A 23,399-nucleotide genomic window follows, 5' to 3' on the forward strand; every position below is an offset into this window, starting at 1 on the left:
GGGTTGGTGACAAAGGCGGGAGCAGATGTTGGGGCTTTTTATCGGCTCTGAAAACATCCCAGTCTGGATCAGATGAAAGGCCCCGAGGTTTCCTCCGTGGGCTGAGATACAGGGCCATCTGGTAAACAACGGGCCCCTTTTGGCCCCTGCAGGACACCGTACAGTACGCAGAGTGAAAACGCTTCTCTACATGAATGTTTAAGAGCTGATTAGGGTCTCGAGGTGTTGTCTCAGGTAAGAAATCAGCTTGGTGAATGACATATCGGTGTCAAGTAGCATTTGTTTTATCCCTTTGGACGTGCCAGACAGGTGGGGTCTGCCACACAGGACAAACCAGTGAGAGTGAAGAAAGTTTGGGCAATCACAGCAGGGCAGCTTACTCTGCTTTTTTCTTTGATCAACAACCTTATCCTGTCTGAAATGCCCCCGGTGTGATAAACACCACCCGCCTGGTGCTGCAAGTAGGTTAAACCAAACGAGACAATTACATCATCTGCTCCTGGAAAAGCCTCAAAACTTTAAAACAAGTCGGGGGAAACTGCAGAGGTAGTCGTATGGGAGGTGAAAGAGAGAGGGCACAACGTCTTTTTGAAGTCTGACTGGTGGCAAATTGTTTTAGGGTTTGTTTTACTCTGTTGGATGTCCCAGAGGGGTGGAGTTTACCTCTCAGGACTAAAACAATGAGTGTCGAGAAGACAGAAGTTAATGAAACTCTGTTTGGTTGACTTTTCTGTGACTGAAAGTTTTACCTGATACTTTCTGATGCCCTGATATTGTAAGACCCACCCGCCTGGTGTTCCCAGCAGATTAAAACAAGCGCACAAGTTACACCATCTCTCCAGAAAAAGCTTTAAACTTTTTTAGTTTAGGGAAACTGCAGAGCGAGGTGGTTAGGGGGGTGAAAGAGGAGGGACACAACACAGTTTTTATGTCTAAATTGTTTCAAAAGAGTTTGTTTAACTGTGCTGTATGTCCCAGAGGGGTGGGGTTTACTTCACTGGACTAAAAAGATGAGTGTCTATAAGACAGAAGATAATGAAACTGTTTGGTTGACTTTTCTGTGACTGAAAGTTTTACCGCATACTTGTCTGATGCCCTGACATTTTAAGACTCGCCCGTCTGTTGTTCCCAGCAGGTTAAAAAAAGGGCACAAGTTAGACCATCTCTCTTGGAAAAGCCTTGGACTTTTTTGGTTAAGGGAAACTGCAGGGCGAGTTGGTTTGGAAGGTGAAAGAGCGAGGACACAACAGAGTTTTGATGTCTGTAACTTGTGCCAAAAGGGTTTGTTACACTCTGTTGGACGTCCCAGAAGGGTGGGAATGGTTTGGCTAAAACTACATGACAAGTGTCTGGTTGGTTCAGTCTACTTTTATGTCATTAAGATGCTATCAGATGCCCTGAAATGGTAAGCTCCACCCGTCTGGTGTTCCAAGTAGGTTTAAAACAAACACGAGTTTCACTGCCTCTCCTGGAAAAGCCTCAAACATTAAAGAAGTCGACAGAAAGTGCAGAATTAGTTGTTTGGGAGGTGAGAGAATGAGGACACTACTACTGGTGTCTGACTGGTGTCAAAGAGTTTGTTTTATTCTACTGTATGTCCGAGATGGGTGGGGTTTACTTCACAGGATTAAATGACATGAAGTTTAGACAAAAGTATGTTAAAGTGAAAATGTCCTGGTACGGTAAGCCCCACCCGTCCGGAATCCTACTTAGGTTAAAACAAGTGAAACACTTACACCCTCTCTCCTGGAAGTGCTTCAAACTTTTACCTGAGTCAAGAGAAACTGCACAGCGAGGAAGGAGGGAGATGGAAGACACAACAGCTTGTTAATGTCGGGACCAAAAGCACTTTCAAGGGTTTGATTTAACTGTCTGGGTGTGCCAGACAGGTGGAGTTTACTGTACAGGATGACACATAAGTGTTGAGGGTTTTAGATGGACATGATTTGTATCAGAGAGTCAGTTTAGTTTAACTTTCCGCTGTCTGACATTTCACCTGAGACTATCTACAGCCTTTATATCATAAACCCCACACGTCTGGTGTTCCTGGTAGGACAAAACAAGCAACACTTCTGTAAAGGCGTCAAACTTTAAAGCAAAATGCGGAAAAACAGCAGAGGAAGGTGGTTTAAAGTAAAAGTTTGAAGATGTATTGATTTGCTTGATTCATTTCAGCAAATATAGTTTGTTTTAGTCTCCTGTAGGTGCCAGGTGGGTGGGAACTTCCCCCACAGGACAAAACAGTAAGTTTAGGAAGGTTCAAAAAAAGCATATTGAAGTCAATGTAGTGACCCACATCTTTTCTGATGCCATCTGAAAAACCTGGTGCTGGTGTTGGTTAAGCTCCACCCATCTGGCACTCCAAGTGGGCCAAATTGAACGACTGACTTATGTCATCGCTCCTGGAAGTGCCGCAGTGAGGCCGGAGGGTTTTATTAGAGTGGGGACAGGGCAAAGTGGTATTAAAGTTTACAACTTCAGAGGAAATGTTACCGCTGAGCTCCGGCTCTCAGAGTCGAGTTTCATCGTGTGAAGTTTATACTCGAGTGATGCATTTTTTATTTGGTCGCTGCGGACGGTGGAAGAACGGAGCGTTTGTTCGGCGGTGCGGGACGTCCAACGGGAACACGGGGCAGGACGGAGACATGCCAGCAGCTGGAGGGGTTCATGCAAACCTGAAGTCTCTGGTTTAATCTTTAAAGGACTATTACTTCAAATTTACTCACTGTTCTATTTTACTGTAGACGATATTTGGCTTTTTTGACAAGTAATATTTGCCAGTTTTGCTTTTAATCAGTGAAATGCCAGGTTTCCTGTTTGGCTTCATATAAAGAGGTTTTTCTAACTGTTACACTGATTTTTAAAGGGTCATTCCACTGATTTTACAAATGAAACTCATCAGGCTGAGGACCCTGTAGTCTCTGTGGGTCAGAGACTACAAAGATGTGTCTGCTTACCAGGCAGGGAGGCTTTAATGAAAGACAACTTCCAGTTGCATTATGGGATATGTAGGATCCAGTATTTTTGGACTTCTAAGTCAGGATAACTCCACCTCTTCAGATTTGGGCCGTTCTGTTTTTAATCTGCCCCTTGCAAGTCTAACATCTTTATAGTAGTTAAAAACTAAATCATTGGAAATTTTAAAGCTTTTAAATGTTTCATTTAGAATTAACCAATATATTGAAATGATCGGCCCAAATTGTCCTCTGACTTCTTTCTATGTAACTCCTGTGATTGCAGAGCAGTCCCAGGGTCCACTTTTTATATTTGTATGGATATTTTAAAGGAAATCTGCCCTTATTTTGAAAGTATGAAAGGAGAGAGAGACTTGTGCTGATCTCTGAATACTTCTGAGCATGTGTCGTATAAATTCTGCTGTACTCTCTCATATCTTTTCACTTAGTAACTTCTTTGAGTTTCATGAGACTCCGAAGAGTCCGGACGCCTCAACCTCTGAGCAACGTCTAACCTTCAGAGGGGTCCAGGCGTCGGGCGCGGCGGCCATGTTTGGAGTTGTTGTGCACGAACATGTTGTCTGACACCGCCAGCACGTGGCCGTCAACGTTGACTGTAGTGGAAACCACCACCTGCACACACAAACACATCAGGGTCACTTGCAGCAGCAGTCTGAAGGATAACTCAGGTGTAGCAGGTGTGTCTCTTACCTGGAACCTCCTCATGTCTCGTGGGTTTCCTGCATTTTTCAAACAGTTCTGATTGCACTTGAGGAAGAACTTGAGGAAGAATCTGCAGGACAAGAAAATAAGGACAGATTAGTGTTGGGCCACAGAGACGCAGATCCAGGATCAGAGAGAATGCTGCAGGTTTATGAAGTCAGGCTCAGTTTGACTTTACAGGACGCTCATTTTACATCAGGAAAGATTGTTGTCTCATAATTCTCAAAGAAAATGAAAAAACTGATTCAAGAAATTAAACAAAAACACGTCCTTTTTAATAAATCTTTATTGAAACATATTTATAATAACAGATATTATTCTGTAGCTACTGATGATACAAAGTGTATTCATATGTGAGCATGTTCATTTACTGCTGTTGTTATAAACACATTTTCTAAACAGTTTTAATCCCCCGTTCCAGTGATTTATAAATGTGTATAACCACATAAGGAATGTTTTTTAACAGCATTTGTGTAGTTATATATTATTAAAAATGGTTTCAGTTATATTTTATTGTTTATGCACCAGCTTTAGATGTTATAGCTGTTGACAAATACATTAATTAACACTTAACAAGTCCTTAAATCTGCTGACAGCTGCATTATTCTGTGTTATAAACCAAGTATGGAGTGTTTTTACTCTGTTTCGAAATGGCAGTTATTAAATGTAGAATTGATTTTGGCTCTGGAGGACAAAATGTAGATTTATTGTTGACATTTTTAAATTCTATATATCATCTTATTACAGGTGGACATGTGTAAAAAAAAAAAAAAGTCAAAATCCAAACCAGGCGCAAACAAATTCCCAGTTTTACTGAACATAAATTCTTGTCTACTAATAAGACGTAGTTTATGAGATAATAAAAACACAGCTGATTCAGGTGTAATGAGACGTACGTTAATCTTTTATTGGTGGTGAAGTAAAAACACTTTCAGTTTCTATCTCTGTGGAGTTTCTGAGTGTCAGGTCACATCTCATCTCTCAGCAGCAGATGAAATTATCATTCAGCGGCGGCGTCTTGATAAAGACAGTCGACACTTCCTGCAGACTTATGGCGTCTCATTAGGAACCGCCTTTTGATTTTTCCTCCTGCACGTCCGATCTCTCGCCCGCCGCGTGTTGATTTACGGCGATTTTTACGGCAGCAGAGGAGTATTGATTGGGAATGGATATCAATGAGGACGGGCGGTAATAACCCGCAGCTTTGGAGGAGGACACTGAGGGAGGGGGGTCAGAATGGATGGCCACCTTAATGCATTTCCCACTGCCTTGTAATCTGTGCACATCCATCTCTCGGACCATAAGCCCCCCCTCCCTTTCTGATGGAGCGCTTCCTTTTTAATTGCCACATTATCACAATAATAATCCAGGCAGTTAACAAGCGGCAAGGTCGCAGACAGACATGTCACATTAACCAGGGGATAACCTCGGCAGAATACCCACACCCATCTTTTCCACCTCCTCCTCCTCCGCCTGCTACAGCAAGGCATGCTGGGAGTGCACGGGGAGGGAGGTGTAGATATTAATGGGGGCTCTGTGAGGTCGGCATCGATTTCCACCTTAATAAGACAGTAACAATATCTTTAAAAACACACAGCGGGAGCTCAGCCAGCTTTTTACTCTCTGTGCTGTCTGATGGCATTTTCACAGTTTTCTACAAGACACTGAATTTTTACCTTAAAATTCCCCTTAATTTACACATTAATACTGATGTCACTACGGTTTTCCTATTGGGTGGCTTTTATTATGAATTATAATATATTTATAATAGGTATATAAGTTATTTTTCAGAGCTTTTTCATGACTTTAGAGGTAAAGAATAAAATGTACAAAAAACAGATTACCTCTTTACTTGTACTTAAAGTGTGCTTTAAAACTGATTTTAAAAGATATCAGGTCAGTTTAAAGTATTTCGTAAACACCTCTTTAAACTGACCACATAACACTAAAGGCATGACTTCAATTCATACCTCAGTTCTTAGGTTTTCCGACTATATTGCCTTAAAATGCTTAAAACAATTAAGATAACCCATTAACTTCCCTCTCTATATATTATGACCCATTAAATAAACCCCAACTTAAGGTTATCTTATGTGTTAATAGGGGGAAACCTGTTATTTAGTCTGTGCATATTCTGTTTAACCCTTGTGAACCCCTTTATCCATGCCCAAAAACAATTTATATATTATAATATATTTATTTACCCATCAATTAATCCCATATTTGCCCTTTAACTCAAATAACTGAAATATAAGGTTAATTTAAGGGGAATCTGTCATGTCAAACAAAGGGGTATCTTTAACCCTTTAACACCACATATCACCATCCATAAACATTAGATTGTATTAAGGTATAAATTAGAAACCTGTATCTTAAGATTGTATTTTTTTTTTGTATTTAACACTCGACTAGGCTTCACTTTTTTACTTAACCCTTATGAACCACTTTATCCGTGCCCAAAGACAATTGATATATTATAATATATTCATTTACCTATCAATTAATTCCAAATTTGCATTTTAATTGAAAAACTAAGGTTAAGGGGAATATGTCTGTATCTGGTGGCATTTTAAGACTTTTTTTTAACCCTTAAAAGCCTCTCTTTAAATATCATAATCCATTAATGTTTAATTAAAGCCTAACTTAAGGTTATTTTAATGTGTACAGTTGTACATTTTTTTAATTTTACACCAGGTCAATTTAAGGTAAAAAATAAGCGGTATGTGTCATGTTGTATTTTAATTATTTTTAACCATTTCAAACCCCTTAACTGATTCAGAAATGTTTTTCTACTGTCAAAGAAAGCAAACTGTCAGGTTTCAGTAAACTGGGATTTAGGTTTAATTTTGACGTAAAGGGACGACTCATCCAAATGACCAAGAAACAGACATGTTGTTTTAAATGTTTAAAATCTGCGAGCAGAAAAAACTAAAGTCCCCTCACCTCCATCGGATCAGCAGAAATCTCACAGACAAATCTGCATGAATAGGTTCCACTGGTTGTTATAATTTGGGTGAACTGATCCTTTAAAGAGACAGTGAGTGTGGAGGAGGAGGCAGAGAAGTGTGTGTGTGTGTGTGTGTGTGTGTGTGTGTGTGTGGGTGTGTGTGTGTGTGTGTATCGACTGAAAGCTGATCTGCTGCTCTGGAGGCTCTAATGCCCTTTATGGCAGTGAACAGAATAATATGGAGCTCCATTCAGATGATACTGAGTCCTTCAGAGAGCTGATATGGATCAATACGGATTGAATTAAAACGCAGCTGGAGACAAGACCAGAGGCTCTCACACACACACACACACACACACACAGAAATACACACACTGACATACATACACACACACACACACACACACACACACACACACTGACATACATACACACACACACACACAGACACACACACACAAACCTACATGCACACTGAAATACGCACACACTCATACACACTACACACAGATATACACACAAAAATACACACTGACATGCACACAAAGAAATACACACACACTGAAATACAGACACCGACACACACCTATATACACTCAAATACACAAACACACAACAAGCTGCTAGATACACACACTCTCACACACACACACACACACACACACACTGAAAAACATACACATGGGTATACACACTGCAACACACACAATCGCACACACATAAAATACACCTAGTAACACACAACTAGCTGCTCACACCATATACACACAAATACACACAGGAATACACAATGATACACACCTATACACACTTTTAAACACACACACTGACACACAAAAATACACAAACAAAGATACACAGACAAGGTGCTGCTGAGACACACACATATACACAAATACACACTACAAACTCACACAGCAGAAATGCACAGTGAAACACACGGACACTGATACAAGGAGCTGCTGAGAGACACAACATGTACACACACACACAGAAGTATGCAGTGATACACACTGGTGTGCACACACTGGCAACAACAGACACAGAAGCACAAACACATAAACAAACATGAACACACACACAAAAGTATACACTGTGAGACAGACATCATACACACTCTAATACACACACTGTATGTTCAAACACACAACACTGCAACACACACGAAGACAAAAGCCTGAATGAGCACACACAATAAAACACACAGTAATAAACAAAGCTCTACAGCTCTGTGTTGTGTGTGTGTGTGTGTGTGTGTGTGTCTATATATACTGTATGTATACACTATACTGTATCTGTGTGTGTGTGTTTTCATAATGTGTGTACAATGTAAAGTATGTGTGTTACAGGGAAAGAGCTGATATCATCTCATTAACACAGAAACATCACAACAAAATGATTTCTGAAGTCTGTCGACACAACACGTGTCATATTCACTGTGTTTACAAGGACAAACAGGAAGCCAGTTTTACATCTGTGCACGTGAACACATCACATCTAATGAAGAACATTTACTCAGCACTGTACCTAAAGGTATAGACTCTGTAACTGTTAGTAAACAGTATGACATTTTTTGGTGGGCGGGGCTTAGCTGGAGGCAAACAGTTCTCCACAGACATTAGCTAGCGCTAGCTAGCAAGTTCTGTTAGCTTGTTTTAGACGATGGAGGAAGATGATGTGAGTGGTGCGTTCAGAGATACTCACTCAGAGTGGCAGAGCGCACTCTGGACACTGTCTGTGGAGACGGAGCAGCAGAGCAGAGTGAATGTGTGATTAACTTAACCGTTGGTTCATTCATGTAGAAATATAACACTGCGTTTCTTCCACCAACAGGGCTCTCATTTTAGTGTAGAGCGTCAGACTGAATTTACCAACGCACCATGTCAGGTCACTCACTCTCCGGGACCACAAGTGTTACTTGAACAAGTAAACACTGACCAACGGGACCAGACTGGCCGACCCGTATGCTCTCACTCAGTGGATGGATGATGTCACAGGAAGCCAATCTTACAAAGGAGGACCACACTTGTTTGTTTTGCTATGGAAGCTAACGTTAGCTAATGTGCTAAAAAGTTAGCGTTCCAGAGAAATCCAATATTCCTCTTAATCCCTCCCCAGTTTCTGATGAGGTGGACATGATAACCCTTAATACACATAACCTTATTCATCCCTACAACAGGAAATACTTTTTCCCTAACCTGATATGAAGTGTGCGCTGCACATGTGAGCATTTTTGATGATGGCCTCCGTCCAGTCCTTTGGTCTTATCACATTTAACCATAGTTGTCTTTGTTTTTGTTGACGGGCAGTGGCGGCTGGTTTTGAGCCATGACTCCTTCTATTCTGGCTCCCAATAACACAACAAGACAAACACATTTTAACACTCCTATGGAGCCTACAGCGCTGTGGGGGAGAGGCAGCTGCACCTCCAGATAATAACATGATGTCATTGTGACGTCGGCCCTGAAAGGATCATTATCTGACAGTTACTTTGCAGATTGAGATTAATAACACTAAATATAATCAACTAGTAAATGATGATGTATTATTATTATTATAGATCAAACTACTCAGCAGTATATTAAGTCATTAAAATCCACCTTTACCAGCTGCAACATTAAGGTGATGATCACATTAATGCATCAATAATTATACCCCAGTGACATCATACAAAATATTGTGAAATGGACCATTATGCATAATGAGTTTTCTTTGTGTGAAGCTGTATCTACAGTTCACTTCACCTTCTGTCTGAACACTACAGTCTCGTTATTTGAGGACAGTGTAGCAGCACATCTAGCAAGTTTTTAGAGTCAAACAGTGTCATGTTCTTGACTGGCAACGTAAGGAGAGAGTCAGAGTTTCATCCACTGAGCCACCACCTATACTGCACCAGTTAGATCTGACCAACACCAACAGACTCTAAACTCCACCATGTGCTCATCAGAGCAGCAGCAGTCAGAGTGTCCACCCCGACAAACGTATGCAAACATGATAAATAAGGACGAGGAGCAGCTCAGTCATTAGCTCAGCCTGCTCCTTCTTCTTCTTGTTCTCTGGCTCTTTAAAAGGAGGTAAAGATAATGAGAGAGACGGAGTCTGCCGGTGTAAGCTGTCACCTCATTACACCACCCGACAATCAATTACAGGAGGACGGAGAGTGGAGCTTAATGCAGCTCTGAAATCACTGCTGGAGTCACAGCCAGGGAAAAGACCTGACACTGTACAGTCTGTTAGAATTAAGACAGTGTTCGCTTTAACTTAGCTTTGTGTGGACGAACTTCACCTCTGACTTTGTGAAACACCTTTAATATGAGCTGGAATGATGTCCTCATACTTTTGGACATGTCATGTACAAACAAAGTCACATTAGAAGCTGAAGTTTTTATAATGTGCATCAATGAAGGCAGAATATTGGACACTAGTCTCCCAAAACATCACATTTATATGGTTTGTTTTCTTAAATATACTTTGATGTAAGTTTAATGGGTAATATTAAATGTTTTCTCTAGAAAACTGGATATTAAATGTCCATTGTGTAGGATTTAGGGGGTTATATTAGCATAAATGGCATATAATATAATAAGTATGTTTTCTTTAGTGTTTAATCACCTGAAAATTAAAATACTTGTGCTTTTGTCACCTTAAATTTAACCATTTATATCTACATAGCAGGTCCTTGTCTATGGAGTCCACCATGCTGCACTGCCATGTTTCTACAGTAGCCCAGAACGGACAAACCAAACACTGGCTGTAGAAAGGGCCATTTGGGTTTTTGCATCTGCCACTGTAGTAAGCAGCCCCTCTGTGACGAGCAGCATCGGAAAAACACAGATTTTACCGGTTTAAATCCCAGAGTCTGTTTATTTTGGAGAGGAGGAGACCTTTGCGGATAATTCGGCTCCTGAACGTTCGGATGTTAAGTTGTCAGGGAAAAAAGGTGAGCACACATTAGCAGGAGCTGGGCTAGTGGCTCATATCCAACGAGTCGTAATATGAAACTGCTTTATTCAGTGTTTTACGCGGTTTGAATCACCTGGAGTCTCATTTGTAAAACAATGCGTAAGATCCATACTAAAAATGTGCAGAAGGACAAAGGCCAAAAATGGTGTGCACCAAAAAATATTCAACAATTTCTACAATCAGGCACCATCTCACTGTCTGCGTCACCAATTTCCCATCTCTAAATGTTCATAAGCGAGGGTCAAAGTTTCCCCCATCAAGTGTGTTTTTATAGATCACAATTTTAACATGGGAAGTGGCGTACGCTTCTTTCAGGCCTTGTTTGTTTCTGAGAGTAAGAGTCCTCCACGGGTAATTCAGCTCCCAGTAAAAACCTCCTGCAATGAACACTGAAGGAATCCTAACCAGGAGTTCACGCTTCACTCACAGAGAAGTTTCAGCTGGTTGCAATCTGTAGCCCGCACTGCTAGATGCCACTAAATCCTACACACTGCTCCTTTAAATTTCATACATGTACAGCTCTCTGTTACAGAAACTGAACATAACAACCTCCATAAAAGAAGGATTCACTGCAGGACTGTGGGATTAGACCAATTTGGTTTTTGTGAGGTGAACTTAATAAACTGAAAACTGTGAGTCCAGCTGCATGTGACAGAAGGGAGACTGTAAATGTTCTCTTTAAATACACTTTAACAAGAGTTTTTCTTTGTGGCTGCATCATCTGTGTTGCATCTCACTGTCTTTATTTCACATTCAGTTTGACTGATTAATGTTGGACTCACACTGAACCAGAGATGTCTGTTCAGTTTTCCAGTGTGTGGTGGACATAAGACATCTCAAAGTTTCAACAACTGGGCTTCACCTGGTTGGTTTGTCTCTGAGGCGACACTCGGTCTGTCGGTCATCAGCTCTTTAATTGTGAATGGAAGCAGGAACATGGTGGAGGCTGGTGTAACTGTTCCAGTGGAGCGGATTTAAAGCCAATTTAGCTTCACATCAGGGGGGTGGTGGAGGTGGAGGGAGGTGGAGGGGGGGACGCTGGTCTGACTTCAGCGTTTTTAAACCGGCCACTCCAGATGATGTCACCCCCCCGACCACACCCAGTGCACTATGGGAAGCAATTACGTCGGGCTCAGATTACAAGGCCCTGATGAACACACACACAGTTCATATGAACACACACACACACTTTGAGGGCTGAGGGAGGATGCACGCCACACACACACACACACACACACACACACACACACACACACTCCCTGGAGTCTCTCACTTATTACGTTAGGCAAGAAAGAAAAAGAAGCAGAAAAAAAAATCAATATTTCAGCAGGAGTATTTTTAAAAGCTGCCGTGTTGCCGCCGCCGCTGCTGCTCGCCCTCACAGTTTGATGCTCTCTGCGAGAAGCCACCACACCGCCACCAGTTTACCACCTGACCGCCCGGCGAGCACAGGCCAGCACGCCGCCATCGAACTCATCTTACGGGGTGACAAACTGAAACAAAGCACAAAGCAAGCGTGGCGAGCCGAGGCCACCGCCGAGCTAACAACAATCCGTCCTGGTTAACCCGCTAACCGCCTCGCCGTCACATCTCATTTGTTTGCAGCTAACGAACAAACCGTGGAGGAGAAACAAAAGCCAGAAGAGAAACAAGCTCGCAGGCAGTTTGTGCTACAAAAAAAACATCAGAAGAGGAAGATGAAGAAGGAGGGGAAGGCGTCGCCTCATTAGAAGGTCGAGTAAAGTCTAATATTGACTCTGCCGTGTTGTTGAAACGCCCTCTTCAAATAATTACTGAGGAATTCAGATGATGCTCTTCTGCTGCTAATTAGGATATGAAACAAGAGCAGCTTCATGCCCATTACCATTACATGATGATTCACTGGCCTCAGCACCACCGCGCGTGTGTGTGTGTGTGTGTTTGCTTTTGTCTGGCCTTATTACAGCACATGAGCGGGCTGTGTGTGTGTATGTGTATTAGTGTGTGTGTGTGTGTGTGTGTGTGTGGAGATGAGGGCCCTCCTTGGCTCTGCTACAGGCCATCAATAATTCACAAGCCAAGATGGCAATTACAGGACCATGTACAATCAAACTAAATATTTGATGAGGCACTAAAACAGTCCCTGGAACAGATCTGCCTCTGTCTCTCTCTGTCTCTTTCTTTGCCTCACACACACTAACACACACACACACATAAACACAGCCTCTCTACTGTCTATTGTCACAACACATTAGGTCCCCGGTCCCTTATTCCCCAGACTTTGTCTTGACACGCAAAAGCAGTTTATTCTGCTAAAAGAGCCTCGCGCAATTCATTTGTTCCGTCTGAAATATTGAGTGCCACCATTATGCATTCTGGGAGGCTGCAGATCGCCGGCCGCCTCCTTTTTTTTTTTTTTTTTGTCTTTGCAAATAAAGCGACAGTGACGAGAGCAAACAAGCGAAGAAGAAGAAGAAGAAGAGAAAGAGAAGGAGGGCGTCGCATTAAATATCTGAAACTAATCAATCTGAATCGATTGCAATAAAAAAAGGAGATGCCTCCTCCTCCTCCTCTGTGACCGGAGGGAAATTATTCTGCATTAAAAATAATGTGACACAAAATCCATCACCAAAAAAAAAAAAAAAAGTGTAGAACGTGATGACTCCATCGCAGGATCGATCGCTGATGACGAAGTCTAAAAACACATGAAGGAGTTTGTCTGCAGGGAGGAATATCTGAGCTGGTAATCGTTTGACATCATGGTTTTATTAAGTCTTCTTCTTTGTTAGTAAGACTGGAGTGTTCATCCGTCAATCTTTTGTCGTTTCTGTTGGTTCTGGCTGATTATATGTAGCTGGATTTTACCTCATTTGTACGTCACCCAGGACAAAAGCGCCCAAATCTAATTGGTGAACTCACTTATTAAAACTTTCTTTTCTCAATTTGTCCGAAGAAGAATCACAGCATCGGTCGTTTCAGCAAACGTCCAAAAAACATCTGTTTATTCAAGTGATGGCGCCCTCTAGTGGTCAAAGGAACCATGAGCCTTGTCCATCAGGAGTGGAGGAAGATGAAGTGAATGGATGAATCCACATAACTCCAGACTTTAAGGGCCCTGAAACACCAAGCGGACAGTCGACCGTTGGCTAATGCTGGGGCGTCAGTGAGAATGCGTCGACCTAGTTTGTACGATGTGTTCTGCACAGTTGGGACTAGTCAGAAATGAGGAAAGAAGAACAGGCATGGGATCGAAACATATTTATTATGTTATTAGCATCTTGAATCTATCCCGTTGGTCCTCCAGTTTCCTTTTTTGAATGAAGAATACAGACTACCACTGTCTCATGCAAGCACAGAACATATGTGCTAGCTGGCTGTTGGCTGTATTATTTGGGGTGTGTTCAAATGCAGCTTTTTGGCCAAGACACAGGCGACGTGAGGTGACGCAACAGTCCGCCTTCGTCCCCACTAGTTCTTCGATGTTTGTTTGGTATGTCTGGGCCTTAACACTAGAGCAGAAGCAGAAGTACCTCAAAATTGTGCAGTACTTGAGTATATGTATTTAGGTACTTAAATATATGCCTGCTACGCTGCAGTTAATGCAGACATATGCTGAGCAGTTTCAAAAGCAACACCCTGATTTGTTTCAGGACAGGTCGTGTGGTCACAACTCTAAACTACAGAGCTTTTTAATGTGCAGGCTGACGCAGAAACACATCAACTACATCTACTACTGAGAGATTAAAACTCTCCAACACTGACCCATGCACACTTTCTGTTCATCTTAATTTCAGGTAAAGTATTCAAGGGTCCTTTGTGAGACTGGTACAAAATTATGATTCCATTAAGGCAACATTCAGCACAGTGCTTCTGGCATCAGACACCAACAAAAAAGCCATCCTTTAATATCGGCATGATGTGCAGCCAGTCGCCTTTATTGTTTAATGGTGCCTAGTTGCGTCATGGGGAAACGTAGTGGGACAACAATGAAAGGTAATGCGTCGGAAGTCCAATTAGGCTGGTTGGGAGCTGTGATGGATGGGTCCAACAACCACCGACTTTCACCTGGTAGGCTGTTCGCTTTCCGCAAAATTGTGCAGCCCTGTTCTTTTTCCTAAACCTAACTACGTGTGTTTGTTGTTGTAGGAAACTAACATCAATTAGCAGTGTTGTACTGATATCGTGTGTTTATTTTGAAAGAGACTGTATCCAAACTGTGCATTTCCTGTGAAAACAGAAGTGTATTTTGAAAACACACAATGCATGTAACAGGCTGAAGTTGACACGGCGTCCCAGAACGTCAACAACCAACACACCCAGGGTACCTTGGACGTCATATGTGGACGTGGAAAGTCCATGACCAAACGTGGACATGTGACGAGGTCGGAGTGAGAATGTGTTGATTAAGAAGATGTCCGACCATCTGAATTTTGCATCAGAAACATAGAAATCTGTGTCTTTGCTCCCCCTGGATATTAACTGGTGACAAATTATTGCTTATTTCTGTTTTTATAACTCTTATGATGATGTTTGTTTTGCACACCTTAATGGAATTTGGACACTTTTATGCATAAAGGCACTTTAAAGTTCTTACTTTTATGTTAGTACTTGTTTTTATATTTCATACATTTATATATTGTGTTCTCACTGTGTGGTTTGTTCATGTACTGCTGCTGTGACATGTGGATAAATAAAGTATTTCTCTGCCTAATAAAGAGATGATGAGACAGTGAGCGTTCAGAGCCACAAACAGTTAAAGTTGAATAAAGTGTGTAACAGTGGTGTTGGAGCCGACAGGAACAGGAACAGAGATGTTTTAACATGAAAGTGTTGTAGATTCTTCCTGTTTGTGTTCTGTTGCTTCCTGTTAGCTGGAGGTGAGACGGGAATCTGTGTGCAGAGATGTTGAGAAAATAAAAAAAAGGGAGAAGAACACATGCTGAGTTCCTGGAGCGCAGAGACGAACAGAACATCCCATAATTATTTCATACTGCTTGAGAGAGAGAGAGGCAGGAAAAGGCAAGGGTTTTTTTTCCTTCTTTCGGTCGAGTAAACCAGTTTTCCTTTACAACACACACATACACACACACACACACACACACACACACACACACACACACACCATAAAAACATCATATAGGTTGTCATGTAAGAATAAAACACGCATGCACACACACACACACACACAAACACACACACTGAACTCGGGTTACTCCTCAGCTGTATTTTGGCAGCGTTGTCATGACGATCACCATATTTGTCTCTGCGATCGAAAAATCATCCGTGTGATGCAACGCTGCAGCCGGAGAGTAGGTGTGTGTGTGTGTGTGTGTGTGTGTGTGTGTGTGTGTGTGTGTGTGTGTGTGTGTGTGTCATCATGACTTAAAAATGAGGTGGAAATCGGAGTAAGATTCAAAATTCAGGGAAAAACATCCGAGCACACATCCTCCATAAAATACTCACAGTGAACACTGAACTGTCTGGCCAATCAGACGCATGGAAACTATCACACACCCATGTGTTTAAGAGCCACATACACACACACACACACACACACACACACACACAGAGTCTAAAGAACCATGCTCCACCACCAGATGACTAAACAGTGACACTGGTATTAAAACTGATTCTAATAACACGGCACACATTAATGCACAGCCTGACCCCGGCTGTAGGCCAGTACCTCCACCTCCACCAGTACACCCAGTATACTTCCTGTTACCAGTGGACAAAATAACTGAAACACAAACTACAACCTCAGAAACAACCAGAGTTGAATCACCACCAGTAAACACACAGCAGGCATCACCTCGCTGCCTCCAGTAACCACCCAGTCCTCCCAGTTTATAAAACATGTTGAAAAAGACGCTGTCCCCCCATCAACAACCAGACTAGCTGCAGCCCCAGGGGGATTATGGGAGTTGTAGTGTACGTTGTGCAGTATATGTGGACAGCTTGGCAGCATATTGTCGACCAGAGGGAGCGTCGAGTGAGCAGCTGCCACCAGATAAACCTCAGCATACGACCCAAACAGAAAGAAATATGGGAGAGGAGGCCTGGAAACACCCTGGAAACAGTTTTGAGACAACCTGGTAATTCAGCTTAGAAACAGACTGTTTTCAGGCTGTTTCCAGGATGCTTTACTGAGCTGGTTCTAGTCTGGAGAAAGCCTTAAAAGAACCTGGAAATGATGTAGAATGAGCCTGGTAAAGCAGTCTGCAAATAGCCTGGAAACAACCTGGTAAAGTGGACTGGAAACAACCTGGAAACAGTCTAGAACCAGCTTGGTCAAGCATCCTGGAAACAATGTGGAGACATCCTTGAAAGAACCTGGAAATTATGTAGAAAATGCCTGGTAAAGCAGTCTACAAACAGACTGGAAACAACTTGGAAACAGTTTAGAAACAGCCTGGACACAAGCTTAAACCAGTCTTCAAACAGCCGAAGAAGAACCTGGAAACAGCCTGGAAACAATTTGATAAAGTAGCCTAGAAACAACCTAGAAAGAGTCTAGAAACAACCTGGAAACAAGCTTAAATCACCCTACAAACAGCCTGGAAACACCCTATATAAATATGGTAAAGCAGGTTAGAAACAACCTAGAAATAGCCTGGAAACAACGTGGTAAAGAAGCCTGGAAAGTGCTTGGAAACAAGCAAACCAAGCTGGAATCAGTCTACAAACAGCCTGGAACTAACCTGGAAACAACGTGGTAAAGCAGCCTAATAACAACCTGGAAACAGTCTAAAAACAGCCTGGAATCATCTTGCTAAAGCAGCGTCTGGAAATAACCTGGCAGAGTGGGCTAGAACCATCCTGGAAACAGCCTGGAAACAGTCAGCTCACTCAAGGGAGACAGAGCCCTGCACCTCTAAATTAATAAAATCACTCCACAGCCACATTTAAACACACTACCTGCAATTTATCCCATTAAATATGCAAATATAATTGGTGGCTCTCATATGAGAGTCCAGAAAAACTCCAGGCAACCTTCAAGGGAGTTCCAGGGGCAAAACATGTTATGTTCATGTTAATGTTAGAATTTAATTCAGCAGAAATGATCCCAGTTTAAAGACGTGTATGTTTAATTACCTGCAGTGTTACTTCCCAGTGTGCATGTTTAATCCACACCCACACAGACTTTACATGTTTTATATTTGGTCAGTTTTTATACCAATTTATTTAACGCTTGTTAATTTACTTTATGAACCGAGCTCAGGTGTGTTTGATAACTATTTAACTATTACACCTGCACTCAAGAACAAAATGTTGAAGGAAGAAAATTATTATCTTTAAAGGTTTTAATTGAGCAGATTTTTTGTTTCTACACTTTTCTTCATCTCCTTTGTGTTGTTTGTGTGAAATAATTTCAGAGCTGAATTTACTCTAAAACCAGATTCCACTGAGACTTACTAAAAAGGTCAGCAGCTAAAGTCTCCACATTCAGCTCTGCAGGACTGAAACTAATCAATTCGGGGCCCGAGGGTCAGTGTGAAGATTTTTGTGGGTCACAGGTCATGAACTACACATTTCCAGGAAATACTCAGGTTCCTAAAAACACCATGATGTCATTTGAGCTTCAATTTTTCACTCTGAACTTAAACTTTTTGTTTCCCTTCTTCACAAATTGCAAATCCCCAAATCTCTATCTGAAATGCTAAACACACACAGCTGGACTTTGGTGCCTTTTTCTTTTTTTTAGGTTATCGACAGTATAACTCCAGGTATGTGCCTGAATCCTGCAGAAACCCTGAAATCACCATCCTCATCTTTCCAGTTTCTGGTGTTGAACTGAAGGATTTCTTTATTCTCTCTGGATGCAGAAGAATCCTTCAACTTGTAGTCTGATGAAATCCTCCTAAAACCCAGCAGATAAACTCCAAACAGCCTGAAGCTAAAAAATGAAAAAAACTGGACCATTTCTTTCCTGAAAAGTTGACGTTTGGGAGACGTGAGGTTTGACATGAATTTCATCACGGCCTGTGGCTCAAAGGCACGTCGGCAGCTCGCATCAGGCGCTGAATTCTGATGTAAAGAAGCAGCGCTTGTGTTAAAGCCTCCAAAATTAAGGTCAGACCTCCAAATATCAAAGATCAACTTATTAAAGTAAGTTCAAAACACACACAGTAAAGTGAGGCAGCTCTTTGGGGAAAACAGACTCAGTTTCCAGACGTGAAACCTCAATGAGTTCGTGACCCATCGACTCTTCTCTGACCTGGAAATCCCAGAATGCTTCCTTCAGTTTGCTGTCAGGACTCAGAGCTGCAAACAAGTAAAGTTACACACTGTTTGCCTGCATGTCCACACACACTAAATATCTGTATATGAGCAGATAGAGGAGAGTGTCAGGGCTCTGAGAGTATTGGAACCATGATGGTGAGACATCCTGAGCTTCAGTCATGTATAAGACTTGTATCTGTATTTATTTTATGAATGGATTGATTGTGGAAACAAAACATATTGATTCTTGTATCTACTATTGTTTTCTGTTTCGGACAGTCCCTCCTTCTTTGGGGGATATAAACATGAAGACTAATGTTTCCACAGGCAATCAATCACTGTTCATATTTTTACAACAGTTTATTTACTGTCAGGCATTTTATCTGAAGGTCTGATTTCTGAGCGTGTACTACTTCCTGCTAACAACCCCACAATACAATGTAGTACAAAGCCTGTAGTATCTGTGCTACTACCACTATTAATATCTACTACTTCTGCCAACATCAGTACTACTTCTACTTCTACAACTACAACTCTTCTACAACAAAGGCTCTGCTTTTTAACCTGCATAAATTTGCTGACAAAACAGAAGAACATCAGCCGCTGCCATCGGTGAATTTCACCTCATTTGCCGATAGACCGATGGCAGTCAGCAAGGCAAATATCGGCTGGTAAATCGGTGCATCCCTGGTTGTTTTGGGGGACTTTGTCAGATGTGTAGTTTACTGAAGGCGGAGGCTAATGTAGAAGCTTCACATCAGAAGAAAAGAACTGGAATAAAAGGTGATTATTTCCGTATGTCTGCTCTTTACAATAAAATATTAACCTGGTGTCTGTGACCTCACCTGCCCCGAAGAACCTGCTGTTACATCTGCCTAAAGGTCAGATCACACACAGTAATGGTTCCTCTCAGCACTTCTATCTCATTTATAAAAAACATCTTCCTCTCCAGTTTTATGATTCATTTAACACACTCGCTGCTCACGCCTGCCTGAGCAGTAAATTCTTAATATGTACAACATGATTAAATTATTGCTCCACATTCAAACCCAGATAGACGCTAACGATTTTAATTAATGTTTTACATTCTGTGAAATATGTTTTCTTTTGCATTCACTCCATCAGAGAAAAATCCTTTATTAAAGGACCAGTCCAGGTTTTTTTCAACAGGTTTTAGCTCCTTCAGTACGAATCATGTAGACTTTATTTTTACTGACTCTTTCCAAGGTTTTGGGATGTATTTTCCTCCTGTTCCAGACAGCCATTCATTGTCATTAATTTAAAAAAAAGTTTGCACTTCAGTACTTTGCAACCGTCCAACAAAACACCGGCCTCGTTCTTTGAATACAGTTAATACTTTAAATACTGATTTAATACCACAAAGGAAAAATAATACATCACCATTAAAAGTAAGACTATCAAACTTTTTAAAGAAGAAATAACACAAACTTCCTCTAACAAATAAAACTACTGCTACAACCAAACTGCCTCCACCACTTCCTCTACTTCTACTACTACCTCCTCCGCTACTACTAGACTGCTACTTGTAGGGTACTACTACTACTACTGCCAGTACCACTGCCATTACTACTTCACCCCTACAACTACTGCTGCTACTCACCCTCCCAGTATTTCAGCCTCTACTACTACTACTAATAATACTCCTGACATTTTAACAAGTACTACCATGATTACTACTGTCACTACAGCTGAACAAAGTCAAAGCAACAAGGGAATAAAAATACAACAAAATCCAACTAGTCCATCAGTCAGCAGCATACTTTTACTACTGCTACTACAGGCACCATCATTACTACTACTAAACTACTACTACTACTACTACCATCACTGCTATGATCACTACTACTATCACCATTACTAGGCTTCTAATACTCTCATTGCCATGACTACTAGGCTACTACCACTACTTCTGCCACAGCTACTACTCTTTATACTAATACTGCAATTACCACTGCTACTACTGCTATCACTACTACTGCCACTACTACAACTAAAGCTGATGCCGCTACTATTCCTCGACATCTGTCACTTCTACAACTGCAGCTACTAACCATAGTTTTTCCGTCTCTACTACTACTACTGTAAATGTCACTTCAACAAACTTCTTTCTATTACTACCACCTCTAGGAGTACTACCAGTTGAACAAAGTGAGAGCAACATGAGAGTAAAGTTAGTATATTTACTACTAAAACTCCATCAATACTTCTACTACCACCTTACATGTAGTATTGAAATCTAAATTACTACTGCTATAACTACTTCTACTACCACTATTAATACTACTGTCACTATCACAGCTACTGCTACTACACTTACTACTGCTGCTGTTGCCACTATGACCACTACTACTTCTGTCCCTACTACTACAGCTGCTACTAACCCTACTAGTATTTCTGTCTCTAATACTACTGCCAGGGCTACTGTTACTTTATCAACTACTACTGCTACTTTCTATTACTACCACCACTAGTAGTAGTACTAGCAGTTAAACAAAGACAGAGCAACATGGGATTAAATGTAGAGAGAAACAAACTCAGTACTGCCATAGTAGTTTGTTAATATAAATTACTACAGCAGCAACAACTACAAGCACTACTACTACAGTATTTTCGCCACTACCACTACTGCTGTTGCTATACGACTCCTAGTATTTCAGTCTCTACCACTGCTACTCAACCTGTTAGTATTTTTGCCTCCAGTACTACTACTACTGCTAGTGTCACTTTAACAACTACTATTACTACCACCACTGCAAGTTCAACAAAGTGAGAGCAACATGAGAATAAAGATAGTATTTTTAAACTCCTCAGTACTTCTCGTACCAGCAGTAATAATATTCCCACTACCTGTCAGTCAGCAGCGGTGCCGATGATCTGTCGGTATGATTTAGTTTATTTATGTGATCAGATGTTGAGAGCAGCGGCAGATTTATCTCTCACTTATCAGCCTGACAAATGTTTCTCTTTATGTGCATTACTATTCAGAACAGGCTTCAGTCGGCTCGTTCGGCTCGCTGAGGTATTTAATTAAGTGTCTGACTGCTGATGGTTGAACGTCCAGCTTTATTCAACCAAAATTAAAGGAAAAAACGTGGTCATTTGAATAATCGCCTGGGGCTTGCCTTCCAACCATTTCATTTCAATATCTCTTCATGCCACTTTAACCTCTTCCTGCTGCTGCTGCGGCGGCTACGACTCACAGACTGAAGGAAAATAAAATGTTGCTGTGTGTCACCTGAACAGGAAACTTCAATAATTACAAACACCGAGAGGAAACTGAGCCTTTTTATTTTTTATGTCTCTGAGGAGCTCCGGCTGCTGTTTCTTAAAGGAACAACTCACCATTTAACATGTAAAAAAAAAAGTCTGCTTAATGCAAATAATTTCCATTTTTCATCCCTACTGAACATTTATAAACCCTACATCAGATTTTACATCATCTCCTTCCTTTGAAACAGCCATCTATGGAAGTCTATGGCAGCCAATATCAAAAGAAACACATTTTTAATGATATTTAAAATGTGTTTACTATTTGTGTCATTAATTTAGATTTTACATTTTATTTAATTATATTGTGTTTAAAAAGACTCATTATATCTTATTTATATAGAAATGCTTTAGAGAAATCACATTTTCATTTTAAATTCAATTCAATTTATTTGATACATGAAATTATAAATATGATTTCAGTAAAACAAACAGTTGTCAGTTCCTTCAATACAGTAGTAATAAATAAATGTCAATGTTAAGATAAGGCAGGGTGATCATTGAGTGTCCTTGTGGCTTGGTAACAGTTATGGCTTCTTCAGTCTTTAAGGTCCAGTATGTAATATTTAGGGGGATTTAGTGGAATCTAGCAGTGAGGACTGCAGATTGCAACCACCGACTTTCATCCGGGAGGCAGGTGTTCACGTCCCATTGTTAAATTTCTTATATTTTCACTTATCTTTCCACTCTTGCAAGGAGCACCTGTAACGCAAATAAGAGCACCTGTAACGCAAATAATTTCCCCTCGGGGATCAATAAAGTATTTCTGATTCTGATTCTGATAAGATTGCAAAGCCAAACCTGTCCTTTTTTCCTGAGCCTATCCACGTGTGTGTTGTTGAAGGAAAAAAAACTTGAATTAGCAGTGTTGTGCCGACGTAGTGCTTTTATTTTGAAAGAGACTGTACATTTCCTGTGAGAATGGAAGCGTATTTTGAAAAGACACAATGCATGTAACAGGCTGAAGTTGACACGGAAGAACGTCAACAACCAACACACCCAGGGTACCTTGCACATCGAATCTGGACGTGGAAAGTCCATGACCAATGTCCAGTTGGTGCCTTGTCGCGACTGTTTGTTAATGCACCCTATTTACTTGTTGTTTTTTTTCGTCAAAGCACGTGAAATTATATTGCATATTCAATGAATAGTTTTGTTTAAGAAGTGTAGTTTGCTATTCAATTTAATTTTGGCAGTAGTTATGTAAATTCAACATGAAAATGAAGTTTTGATTTTTAAAAGTTTCATGGCTGTGACACATCCTGCACACATTCATGGAAAATCAAATTCTAATTTGCTCAAATTGTTTTATGTTTTCATTA

At 41.0% G+C, this 23,399-nt stretch overlaps 1 protein-coding gene across 3 annotated transcripts in view; it reads right to left on the bottom strand.

The window, feature by feature from the left end:
* The window catches only part of LOC126389245 (transcription factor COE3-like), a 203,947-nt gene that overhangs the window by 78,155 nt on the left and 102,393 nt on the right, over nt 1-23,399 (bottom strand). For all 3 annotated transcript variants that reach the window (XM_050042824.1, XM_050042822.1, XM_050042821.1), the window contains exons 7-8: nt 3,666-3,747; nt 3,470-3,587 (exon numbers count right to left, since the gene is read on the bottom strand). In XM_050042824.1, coding sequence (XP_049898781.1) covers nt 3,470-3,587; nt 3,666-3,747 — 200 coding nt within the window. The remainder of the gene's footprint in view (nt 1-3,469; nt 3,588-3,665; nt 3,748-23,399) is intronic.

Source organism: Epinephelus moara, chromosome 4 (assembly GCF_006386435.1).
Source record: "Epinephelus moara isolate mb chromosome 4, YSFRI_EMoa_1.0, whole genome shotgun sequence".
In the NCBI taxonomy this organism is placed as follows: Eukaryota; Metazoa; Chordata; class Actinopteri; order Perciformes; family Serranidae; genus Epinephelus; species Epinephelus moara.